General features: G+C 40.2%; 1 protein-coding gene across 4 annotated transcripts in view; it reads right to left on the reverse strand.

Annotated features, from left to right (window-relative positions):
* Nucleotides 1-12,687, reverse strand: part of UTRN (utrophin) — a 438,418-nt gene that overhangs the window by 312,406 nt on the left and 113,325 nt on the right. For all 4 annotated transcript variants that reach the window (XM_048489265.1, XM_048489284.1, XM_048489276.1 and 1 more), the window contains exons 22-25: nucleotides 10,243-10,391; nucleotides 7,007-7,219; nucleotides 2,494-2,607; nucleotides 450-596 (exon numbers count right to left, since the gene is read on the reverse strand). In XM_048489265.1, the coding sequence (XP_048345222.1) occupies nucleotides 450-596; nucleotides 2,494-2,607; nucleotides 7,007-7,219; nucleotides 10,243-10,391 (623 nt within the window). The remainder of the gene's footprint in view (nucleotides 1-449; nucleotides 597-2,493; nucleotides 2,608-7,006; nucleotides 7,220-10,242; nucleotides 10,392-12,687) is intronic.

Genomic DNA, 12,687 nt, shown 5'->3' on the forward strand with positions numbered 1-12,687 from the left:
AAAGATGTATGTCAGGTATAAAATAACAAAGCACTTACATTTTTAGCAACTTAATTTTTAGATGGCATTTTCTGGTTTTGGGATGGATGGCATTATCCAACCTTAATTGTACAGTGATATTTTTCTATGGTTTTTCCTATGGTAGTAAACTAGTCAAGGCAGATATAGTTGAATACTATTCTAGCTATTATTAATTGTAATCATAGCTTCAAACACAAACAAATCCATTATTGCACATCATTATGGATTTACTACTACCAGCTTAGTGTTTTCAGGTGGATTTTTTTGTCTTATTGTAACATTATTGTAAAAGTTGAAGGGTCCTGTTGCAATTGCAATATCACTACCAATCTTTACCCGTGAAATGTGCACAATAAATCTACTACTATGAATTTACACTGAAGCAACATAATGCATAAAACAAAAGAAAAATACTATCAATAACTAACCTGTTTGCTCAACTTTTCCCACTGTGTTTGGATATCTGTCAGCTTAGACCTCACTGAGGGATTTAGAGGCTGACTTCTTAAAGTGGACTCTATTTCTTTCATTTCTGTAAGAGACAGCTCCGTCTTTTCCATTTCAGTAACAAGCAGCTGAACACAGGTAAGAAAAAAAAATGTTTTTACTAGTTCCCCTTCAGAGCGCAGGCTTACATGCTGCCTATTTTTATTTATTTGTTACATTTGTATCCCGCCGAATCTCCAAGAAGCTCAAAGCAGCATACATTGTGTCCCCTGCTCTGTTTTACTCTCACAGTAACTCCATCAGGTAGGCTAGGCTGAGTGTGTTTGGGACTGGCCCAAGGCCACCCAGCAAGCTTCATGACAGAGTAGGGATTTGAAACTTCCAGATCCTACAGCCAAACCAAAATGATGGTGGCCATGAGTTAATTCTGTGGCTGCCAATGCCATTTCAGCAGCAGCTGTAGACCTTTAAAAATTGCCCCAAGACCCCAACCTAAATTAGGCATGCAGCACTATGACTCCGGAAACGCTTATTCCGTTCCCAGAGAATCTGTTTCAACACTTGAAAAGGCATGAGGGAGGGGAACAAGAGTTCCTGGGGCCACCATACCACGTGCCTGATCTACACTGGGGTCTTCTGGCAAGTTTTTAAAAAAATTTAACTTCTAAAATGGCAGCAGCAGCCACAGGACAGACCTGCGGCCATCATTACATTTAGCTTGGTTCCTAATGTGATACTCTAATCACTACCCCAAGTTGACTTTTTTAAAGGAATTACACAATTTCCCCCCAGTATTTATTACATGTAATGACTACAGTGATTATTTCGTTTGTATTGTTTTAATAATCAACATATATGTCCAGCAATGGCAGTAACTATTGTGGGTGTATCTCTGGGCAAAGGCTCAGAGATTTAAACAGCAAATGTCCTACATTGTTGTGCTGACACAAATGTTGAACAATTCCTTGTACTGTAAAGTTGGTTTGTCATGTGGTTTGCTCAACTTCTGGGGTCACCTTTGGACAATATCTGCTTCAGGAAAGATCTTATAGCAATGGACTCAAATTACAGCATTAAGCTCATACTAGTTTTATATTTGTTTTACGAATTACAAAGAAATACTTTCAGTCATTTGTAAGAACTTTACCAAAAACAGACACTATTAAGGATTTAAAGATCTGAATAGGTAGTTCTGAATCTATCTCAAAGTAGCAGAAACAGATACCACAATTATAATTTTGTTGAAACATCAACAATCTATACTTTGAAAGAAGATGAACTTTCCAGAACAGTTTGCTACACAGAATGGGGTTTCTGCTATTCAATTCAAAGTGTCAAATATCATTTCAGGAATGTAAAGCCTAAAAAAACACAACCTTAAACCCTAAAGCAGCTCTTCAGATCCCAACTGTAATGGCGTCGGTTTGATTTTACCAATTTTTTAAAAATTGTTTAGATTTCTCCTTTGAACAAACTAACAATTATTTTAATAATCTTAGCTTCATCATAGTCCAATGCCTATGGAAAGACCCAGACCCACACTAGATATATTCTTATTTTTAAAGTAACTTAACAGACCTTAAGTATTTTGACAAGTTACCACTTGAACAAAATGTACTGAAGTAAAACTTCCCTGCATTTTCAATTAATTCTGGACTAATCAGATACATTTTACAATTCCAACAAAGCTGGGGTAAAATTCAAATACTTTCAAGGCCATCCTGAAGGGTGTATGATCAAAGCATTCAGGATTGCATCATGCCTACTTCTCTGTATATTTGTAACATGAGACAGTGCCTGCAATCCGGCAATTAGCCAGCTAAGCAGCCTGTCAAGAATTTTCAAAGCAAGGTTAAAAAACAGCACTTCATGGTTCAAAATTATATAAATGTACTTTATTTACTTTCTTCTTTGGTTGGCAGCAAGATATATTCTTTGTGAGATATTCTGTCTGCAACACTTACACAGAGACCCAGAATGCTAAACAATAAAAAAGCAACACTACTGATTATCAGAAGAGTTTACCATGCACTGATCAAGCTGTCTTTGAAGTCCTTCAGGATCCCTTTGGATGGCCTGCTCTTTCATTAAGAAGTCTTTTACACTATCCAGCCATTTTTGAACCAGTTTTGAATCAGTCTGAAATTAACAAAGTTAAAAAATATTAACAGCAGCAATGATTGTCCAAGAAACAGAACTTTTGAAAAAATATGGGAAAAGTAGTAATATTATTTGAACCTGTCTATTATTATTTTTTACTTTAAGTTCCTATGAACATTAGCTAACTAAAACAATCTAACCATAAACTCAAATAACAAAATATAAGAGAGACTGGAGAGATGGAGAGTCAGACTACTGGAAGGTAGCAAATAGAGTTACAACTTTTAAGTCACCTCTATCAGCAATAGGCCAAGATATAAACAAATATTACGAACCAAAAAATTGAACTGTTCTGCAAGTAACATTCTATTTATTTGTATTCCATTACACAGAAGTGATTTATGCCCAGATACCTGGCATTTTTGTTTTTCCTCCAGCTTTAGGCATTTTTTTTCAGCTAGCTTTGGCGTAGTGGTTAAGAGCAGGTGCATTCTAATCTGGAGGAACCGGGTTTGATTCCCCGCTCTGCTGCTTGAGCTGTGGAGGCTTATCTGGGGAATTCAGATTAGCCTGTACACTCCCACACACGCCAGCTGGGTGACCTTGGGCTAGTCACAGCTTCTCGGAGCTCTCTCAGCCCCACCCACCTCACAGGGTGTTTGTTGTGAGGGGGGAAGGGCAAGGAGATTGTAAACCCCTTTGAGTCTCCTACAATAGAGAAAGGGGGGATATAAATCCAAACTCTTCTTCTTCTTCTAGCTTTAATAAATTGAAAGAAAAAGGTTGTGAAAACAGACAATAAAATAATTATTACTTCCTGTAAGACCAGCTGTTAATTTTATGCAAGAGAACTGGACTTGGCCTGGTGGTGGTTTTCCACACTGTGTGGCCATGGTCTGGTAGTGTTTGCTCTTCATGTTTTGCCTACATTGATGGCTGGCACACCAGCCATCAATGGCCTGGAAACCCCACAACAGCCAGTCTGGAAACCCCAAACGCCCTCAACAATACACAGAACTTGATTTTCATTCTGTGCAGTTCACTGAAACTGCTGTCACCAAAGTCATTGTTATTTTTCCTGTCAAATCCGCAGGTTCTATCCTTAGCTTCTTTCACTTCCTGGCCACCTTTGACAAAAGTAACAAGACTGTCCCCTTTGATTCCTTTATGCTTTAAGTTTCTATCCTCAAGAACAATAAATCATGATGAACATAAGAATGTGTGCAAATATTTTAGCGTCTGTTGCTTCCCATACATTAACTAGCTGTACTCCTTACATTGACTGGAAGACAAATATTACACCACTATCCAGACTGCGGATGAAGGAGTGGCTGAGGCTGTGGCAGTGGCTTATCTAATATTTAATGAGTCTGGATGAGATTTGAACAGACATCCTCTTGGATTACAGTTGTCTTAGCCACTACACAAGAAATAATTCATTCAATATTTCCATAGAGAGAAGCTATTGGTCTTTTCCCATTCCTATTCATTGGGATCATTCAGAGATCTCGTTGTTGACTCTCTCCTCTCCTCACAATGGCTCAGGAACTCCTTAAATTCTCTGCTTCCAAGTACCATCTGTATACTGGCAACTCGCAGTTCTGTTTTTTATTTTTATTTATTCAATGTAATATCCCGCCCTCTCCGGCTGGAGCCAGGTTCAGGACAGCTAACACACGTATTAAAATCATAACGATTTACATTAATTCCATAAACCTAATTAAAACATTCAGATCTCCAGAGGGTAGTAAATCAATATTGCCCATGAAAGTCATACTAACAGCTAGGGGAAATAGTTGTGTGACCAGCATATCTCGGCAGCTTGTATAGCTTTAGTTCTACACCTGGTGGAACAGTTAAGTCTTACACACTCTCTGGATTTGGTTAATGTCCTGGCAAGCTCTGATGTCTGCCCTGGCTCTGGTGGAAGCCAGCAGTACATCTTTGAGGCTGGGAGTCACTAGGAGATTAAGGTCTCAATGATACAATGATCCCAGACTGCTCAAGTCCTTGAAGGTTAGTACCAAACCCTTGAAAATGATCCGAAATTCATTTGGTTACCAGTGCAGGCGGTGGAGAATATGTCTAATACAGTGCGATAGCGCCAACAGGGTGGGGGATGCACAATGCCCTGGGTGCATGCTGCTGCAGGGGCGTGGCCAGGGTGTTCTGGGGCAGGGGCGCAGGGCACAAGCGCGCTCAGGGTGCAGTTCCCCTTGCTCCGCCTCTGGTCTAATATGTCCTCTCATCAGAGTTCCAGTGTGTACTCTCGCTGCTGCATTCTGGAGCAATTGTAGTAATCTAGCCTGGAGGTGACCATCACATGGATCACTGTGGGCAGATCTGAGCCTGACAGGTAGGGGGCCAACTGTCTAGCCTGGTGAAGATGGGAAAAAGTCAGTCTGGCTGTATGGGTGACCTGGGCCTCCATGGACAAGGAGGACTCCAGAATAACATCTAGGCTTTTTGCAGATGAAGCAGGTGTTAAGAGTCTCACCATCCAAATATGGCAGTTGGAGCCCCTGTTCCATTATCATTATCATTATCATTATTGATTTCACAGCTGCCAGATCTTTAGCTGGTTGTTGGCCTTCATTACAATTCAAGCCTCACCCAGAAGCCTAGGAAGTTGTAATGTATTGGCGTAGTATTCGTGCGGATCCCAGCAAAGCTGCCTTCTGAATCTGACAGATTTTTTATTATCATCATCATCATCATCATCATCATCATCATCATCATCATCATCATCATCATCATCATCATCATCATCATCCTGTACCGCCCAACCCCCGAAGGGAGGGAGATCTCCAGGCACCCCCAGGCGGCTGGCAACCCACTGCAAGGGTGGGGAGTTTCCCCAGGACCCACAAGGGGCAGGAGGGCAGAAAATCTAGGGGAAATGGTGCAGGGGGACAGAAAATTCAGATTTTGCCCCGGGCTCCATTTCCCTAGATACACCTCTGGTCTTTGCTGGATTCAGTTTCAGCCTGCTCTGCCATAACCATCCAGCCACAGTCTCCAGATGCTGAGTCAAAATATCCAAGGCAGCTGGCTGGTCCTCCATCAACCCAGTCCAAAGCTCTGAACCAGCTGTGCCAGGGATCACATATAGATGTTAAATACTATTGGGGAGAAGACTGCCCCCGAGGTACCCCACATACCAGGGGCACTGCCAGGACTCTCCCTCCCCTAATGAAAGCTTCTGTCCTCGCTCCCAGATAAACAAGACCAGTCAATCCAAGGCTGTCCCCCACACTCCAGAAACAATGAGACAGTGGGTCAAGAGGTCATAACTGACCATATCAAATGCTCCAGTGAGGTCTAAAAGCACCAGCAGCACTGATCTGCCTCGGTTTAGTCGGCGACAGAGCTCATCTGTGATGCTGACCACCATGGTCTCTGTCCCGAGGCCAGGACAGAAAACAGACTAGAAGGGATCTAAGGCCAATGTGTCATCTTCGAAGGTGGGCATAAATATGCCCATCATCTAAGCAGGGTGGGGCAATATCCACCCAGCACTTCAGAGGAGATTAAGGCCACATTTACCCCATGACAAAGATCAAATCCAATATGTGTCCTGGTTGTGTGGGGGGTGCATATTAACCAGGGAGAGTTCCAGTGCTGCCATGGAAGAAATGACCTCTTGCAGTCTTGACTCCCTCTGTGTAGCAGCCCTGGTATTCTTTGGTAGTCTCCCATGCAACTACTGAATAGGCTCAACCCTGCTTAGCTTCCAAGAACTGAAGGGATCAGGCTACCCTAAGATTATAAAAACTCATATTAGAAATAATCATTAAATATACTTCAGTATTAAATTTTATCCTTTTGAAAAAACTTCAGAGAAATAATGCCATAAATACATAGGAAATGGCTTCATAAAGAGAAATATTTCCATCAATAGGAGCAATGGATCCCAATAAAATTAAAATCCAAGTACAAAGACAAATCATTGCACAATTTTTTAACAATCTTAGAAACCCAGACATTATTCTGAAACCACAAAACCAAAAATCAATCCACTGCTATCAAGAAGAGGAGTTTGGATTTAAACAGTGCTTTTCTCAACTGTGAGGAATCTCAAAGTGGCTTACAAATTCCTTCCCTTCCTCTCTCCTCAGAGACACCTTGTGAGATAGGTGGGGCTGAAAGAGTTCTGCGAAAACCGTGACAAGCCCAAAGTCACCCAGTAGCCTTCATGCAGAGGAGTGGGGAATCAAACCTCGTTCACCAATTTAGAGTCCATTGCTCTTAACCACTACACCACTGGCTCAATGCAAACTGTGCTGGTATGACTAACCCACATAACCATAATTTTTGGGAATCACATCCCCAATCACTTCCACAATAAGCAACATTACAATCTGTTGCAAAACAAAGATCAAGATAGAAAGAGAATACACCCTTACTTAAATATAACTCTAGATCATTAAATACTCACCTCAAATACCTTCAGTTTGGAAGAAGTTTCTTCCAGCAAGTGGATATCTTTAAAAACCTTCACTTTCAACTTGTCCCTGCATCCCTGCAAACATTTTAATTCTTGCTTGTAGATCTTAGATTCATCAGCAGAAATACTTTTCTCCAAGACCTGTGTATCTGAAGCAAGTCTATCAATGACAGTTTTCTGATTTTCTAGAGTCTCACAAACCGCCTGTTGAGAGAGGACCACAACAGCGTATTTAATATTTGCACAAGTGGAAACTATATGTTCTATTATAGTGGTACAGTGCCTTCGTACATATTACAAACCAACAAAAGAAATATTAATGAAGGAATTGGTCTCTGCAGCAACCACATATGTTGCCCCTTACTAAAAAGAGATGAGGCTTTAACAGGAATGAATCAACACAAAATGTAAGGTTTTTGTATTTCAGACTTTAAGCACACAATCATCCAAGGAGTCCCTCCTTCCTACCATTCTGAATCAGTTCATTCTGTAGATCAGTTCAAATATAGGCCAGCTATGCGATAAACTAAAAAATAAAGAATGTGGGGAGAGAAAGACTATATTCCAGCCAGATGCAGCTTGGAGGCCATGACTACTATTGCATCGCAGAATATTATAAAGATTTTAACAATATTTAGCATAATATTTCAAGAGCCATTAACAAGGATAAGTATGGCACGTGAGAGAAATCAACATCTCTCTGAAATGATAACTTTCAGTAAGTAGAAGTTTGAGCAGGGACCTTTACTGTCCTTACCACTGGCTGTTCCCAAGTTGATTAGGATGTAGATTCAATGAGGAAGTACCTCCAGCACAGAAAGAATTCAAAGCGGAAAAAGGGACATATACAAAGCATTTAGACATAAGTGCATAGTGACTGAGGTGTCAAGTGAAAGATACCTGTGTACAAATGGCTTTTCTTTTACCTGACAGAATGCTTTTCTTTTACCTGACAGAAGCCAGAATCATTACCACATAAAAAGGGGAAAAGAAAACAGAACTAGAACAAGATAGTCTCTTGTCCAATAGCCCTAGCCCTCTTGCCGCACACAAAAAAACACAGCTACTGACTCATGCTTCATACACAATAAAAAACAGAGCTACTGGCAGAGCAAACCCAAGCACTAATGTAGTACATTTTTGGTCCAGAGTGTTTCAGTTACAACCTCCAACTGTAAACAAAATGGTTTTCAGACCCCAACTCTGTGTAGTTTGCCATTAGAAATTGTGGCTTTTGCTGGGATTGCAACACTACAACATCAAGTATTTGGCCCCTTCCGCACACGCAAAATAATGCATTTTCAAACAACTTTCACAACTGTTTGCAAGTGGATTTTGCCATTCCGCACAGCTTCAAAGAGCACTGAAAGCAGTTTGAAAGTGCATTATTCTGCATGTGCGGAATGAGCCATTGTTGGGCAGTCCATGAGAAACACCTAATGGTAAGTAACTGTAAACATTGAAAAAGCACCTTTTTGTATTGAGAGAAAACTTTTGTTCAGGGAGGCAACTTGTCTAAAGCTTGTCCAAATGGATTTTTACAACAGAAAGATCCCTCACATCACAGGGATCACTGAAAACCTCCCATCATTGAGACCATGGGAGATGCTCTGGTATTTGGGTAAAAACTCTGTAGTTGAATATGCTTTTACCATAGAGTTTTGCAAAACTACCAGAGTGTCTTCCACATCAGCAGTGTTGTGATGACATCACTTCCAAAAGTGACATCAACACACCAATGGCATCAAGGCCTAGGCCTCAAACCCCCACCAGCAACCTGAAATAGCATCGGGGGAAGGAGCCCAAAGTGGAGGTCTGGCAACCATAGTGTACAGTAATGGTACACAGGAGTACTTTTTCTTGAACCTCAGCCTTGGAAGACTCCAGAAGAGTCCCCAATCACTCAGAAACAAAAATGTCCCCAGGACACAGGTGTACACCTGCAGTTCTGACAAACAAGACTACCTGTCTCAGAATTGATAAGAAGAGCTCTGACCACACATTGTTTTGTAATACTGGAAAAATGTTATGGATACTGGGGTGCCAAAGAAAACAATGAATCATGGAAAATTAAGTCCATCCCTCTCTCCACCTCTTATGAGTGTCATGCCACCAGGGTATCACCTCTGACAAATGCATAGAAGCCCAGGAGGAAGGCAGATTTGATGGCATCTTTTGTTTATAGCCCAGAAGCAGTCTTTTCTCTTTGAACAATAACAGTCTCTTCTATTTATGGTCTGCCTGCTTGGAAGATTTCTTGAGACCTCCAAGGATTATCCTCGCAGCCTCCTGCTTATGAAGAATCTGAGGAATGAGAGGCTTACAAGTCTGTGAGGGTTCTGTTTCTGCACTCTTCCCGGATCCCTGGATAAGCAGCTATGAAAGCAAAAAGCTTGCTTGGTAGGAAACTGGGATGAAACGAGAATGGCAAAAATGTGGTAGGATGGCAATTTTTTAACATTTAGATTTAGCTGGCTAATATGCATTCATTTTGCTCTCATGGTTGCAACCTCTTGTTTCAATCATATTTAGAATGCATAATAGTTTATGGTTCATCACTCCATTGCCTACTAAGTCCTTTACAGGGGAGTGATTTAGAGCTATACTGTAGATATGTTTTAGTTGCTCATGTTTGTGTGCTCCCTATTTATATATTTCATAGTCCTTACTATTTTCTGTAGCCATCTGCATATTTCTAACTGTTTTATATCCATGCCTTTTTCATATACATTCATACATGATTCATCTGATTCAATTTGATTTTGTAGTGTCGTGAATATACTGTAGTGCCTTTGAGCAGTAATGTCTTTCAATAAACTTTGAAAATCATATCAGTGACACTTTGGAGTCTGTATTTTCCTAATGATAGTTGCATTCCCACTGGAGTGATAAGGACCCATAAGAACAAAGGTATCCTACTTAAGAGGACTAAATTAATTTTAACTACCAGTAAGCAAAATAGTTCAGCTAACATTCCCTTGTCTTTTGGGTCTTCTTCTGTGGAAAGAAGCTTTTCTAAGTATCGTTCAATTCTTGGCCACATCCTTACATCTAAAACAACTTCAAAAATCCATTTTGCTTATCACAGTTATTTTACTGAACAGCTGATTTCACATATAAAACTCTATGGAAGATACAGGAGAAATCAAACTCCTCTTTCCCTTCTTCACCTCAACAAAGAATACATTAGTCATGCATCCAAATTCAGAAACAAAAAGTAAACCTACCTTTGTCTGTTGCAAGGCTCTCTCTGCTTTACTGAAATCATTTACAGAGTTCATGATAGATTGCTCCCTGCTTTCCAATTCATTTAGTTCATCTTTCAGTTTCTTTAGAGCATCCAAATAATCTTTGGAAGGCTGACTTTCCAATTCAGCTTTAAAATAAAATGTTAAAATAAGCACAACAAAATTTTAAAACAATGAAGGGGTTTTTTTTAAAAAAAAGGTAAATACAAAGCTCTCATCTTGACTACATTATCTGAAATCAATATTTGAAATCAGTATTTGAAATCAGTAAACTTATTCAAGCATGCCTCACAAAGACATCAAGGAACATGTGCAAGTTCTTTCGAATATTATGACCAATTATGCACAAGGTGTCTGGCAAATGATGGGGCAAATGTCCTTCATGGCAAGATTTCTCATAAGAATGTATTTCCTCAAGCTCCGCTTTCACTTACCATTCTCTCTGTGGCAAGTGAGACCACTTCTAGCATGGCTTTTAATTTGCTTTGCCACCGGACATGCTCCCTTCACCCAAAGCCAATCTACCTAGCTCCACCCTTCCCACTCCCTCACTTAGCCGTCCACGCCCAGGAGAGTTCTCTGCAGAAAAACTGCATGGCAGGAATGAGTGCCTTCTCATGCGTTAAAAGCAAAATGCAAGGAGACCCCACCACAAGCCCACTGTGTAGTGAAAAGCCCCGTTGTAAGTGTTCCAAGTATAGTGGGTTTCACAACTTTCTAAAGAGGCTTGTATAATCTGCCCCAAGTTAGAGTGTATCTCCCATGAGATGATAGCTTTGGTGAATCTAACAAGTGGCAATTTTTAATACATCAGATTGCTTCAGGAATTAATACTGTGTATGAGTACAGGAACTTAAGAATGGAACAGTGGTTAGAATGTCAGATTAAGACTTCAGAGCCCCGTTTTCAAATCTCCACTGAGCCATCAAGCTCACTGTATACATCTTTTGGCCATTCATTTCTCATTCAATCTAATCTCACTGCTTTGCCTGACAAACACTTGTACTCCTAGAGCAGTGATGGTGAACCTTTTTGAGACCGAGTGCCCAAATTGCAACCCAAAACCCACTTATTTATCGCAAAGTACCAACAGGGCAATTTAACCTGAAAACTGGGTTTTAGTTTAGGAAAAACGGTTGGCTCCGAGGTGTGCGTTACTTTCGGGGCAAAGCAGTGGTAATTAAATTGACTTTGCTTGAAGCAACCATACAACTCTTCCAATGGGTGAATCACAACCCTAGGAGGGTTTATTCAGAAGCAAGCCCCATTGCCAGCAACCAAGCTTACTCCCAGGTAAAGGATCGCGCTTTAGTTCTTCGCATGAAAATCAGTGGGGTTTAACAGTGCTTAACAGGGTTACCTACTCTGCTTCCCCAAAACTAGGTCTTAGGTTTAATGCTAATAATCGAGCCCAGCAGCCCAGGCCAGCCTAAATATGTGGCGGTGGGCACTCTGTTTGCATGTGCCCACAGAGAGGGCTCTGAGTGCCACCTCTGGCACCCATGCCATAGGTTCGCCACCACTGGCCTAGAGGACATATGCAAAAGAGAAATATATCTGGATGTCACCCTAATATTACCTGTGCGAATATTTTTAAAGCCACTTATTAATTCTGAAAAAATTAAGGCACCATTACCCTCAGTCACATTTCCCAATCTCTGAACCAGGACAAGTAGCACTTCCTATTAGAAGAATGGCAGGATACAAATGAATTATATGAACACAGTGCAGTGTATGATACAATGCAGGAAAGAAATAATAGCACAAGGATCACTTTAAAAACATGTTATAAATAAAAGGCAGTATTAAAATATTAAGTGTTCTGAATGTTGGTTTTACTCTAAAAGCATGCAGATTTTTTCTGTTTGTTGCTAAGATTTTATTTATGCCGTTTGTTAAACTATGTGGTTCAAGCATACTATCAGCCAGGATACAAATTAAATCATTATTTATAATGATGACATTCCTAAATTAAAGACAATGCAAGTGTACACAGTTCCTGAGTTTGGGATATTCTAGATACTTCTATATATTAAACCAAGAAAGTATAAGTTGACAGCACCAAGTTTAGGAAAATACACAGGCACAACACCAAGCCCTACTGATTTAAAACTTTTCATACACTACATATGGCTCCAAAGGGAAAGCAAACTGGTAACTCAGCTTTGAAAAAAATAACGGTGGGTGAAAATATGAGAATATAAATGACGGTATTTTATTGGGAATTATCAGCATTATAAATTACTTATACCCACAAAGCAATAATCTAAGTAATTACTTTGTAAAGAAAATGTATTTGATATAGCAAACACAGAAGGTGTTACAAAATTCTACACTGTGTTTTCAAACACGTAGCAACTAAAGTCTAAATTCTAAGGCTTTTGAAACTAAGAGGAAAAGTAACATAGTGTGAGAAGAGGAAAA

This window comes from Sphaerodactylus townsendi, linkage group LG01, assembly GCF_021028975.2.
Source record: "Sphaerodactylus townsendi isolate TG3544 linkage group LG01, MPM_Stown_v2.3, whole genome shotgun sequence".
In the NCBI taxonomy this organism is placed as follows: Eukaryota; Metazoa; Chordata; class Lepidosauria; order Squamata; family Sphaerodactylidae; genus Sphaerodactylus; species Sphaerodactylus townsendi.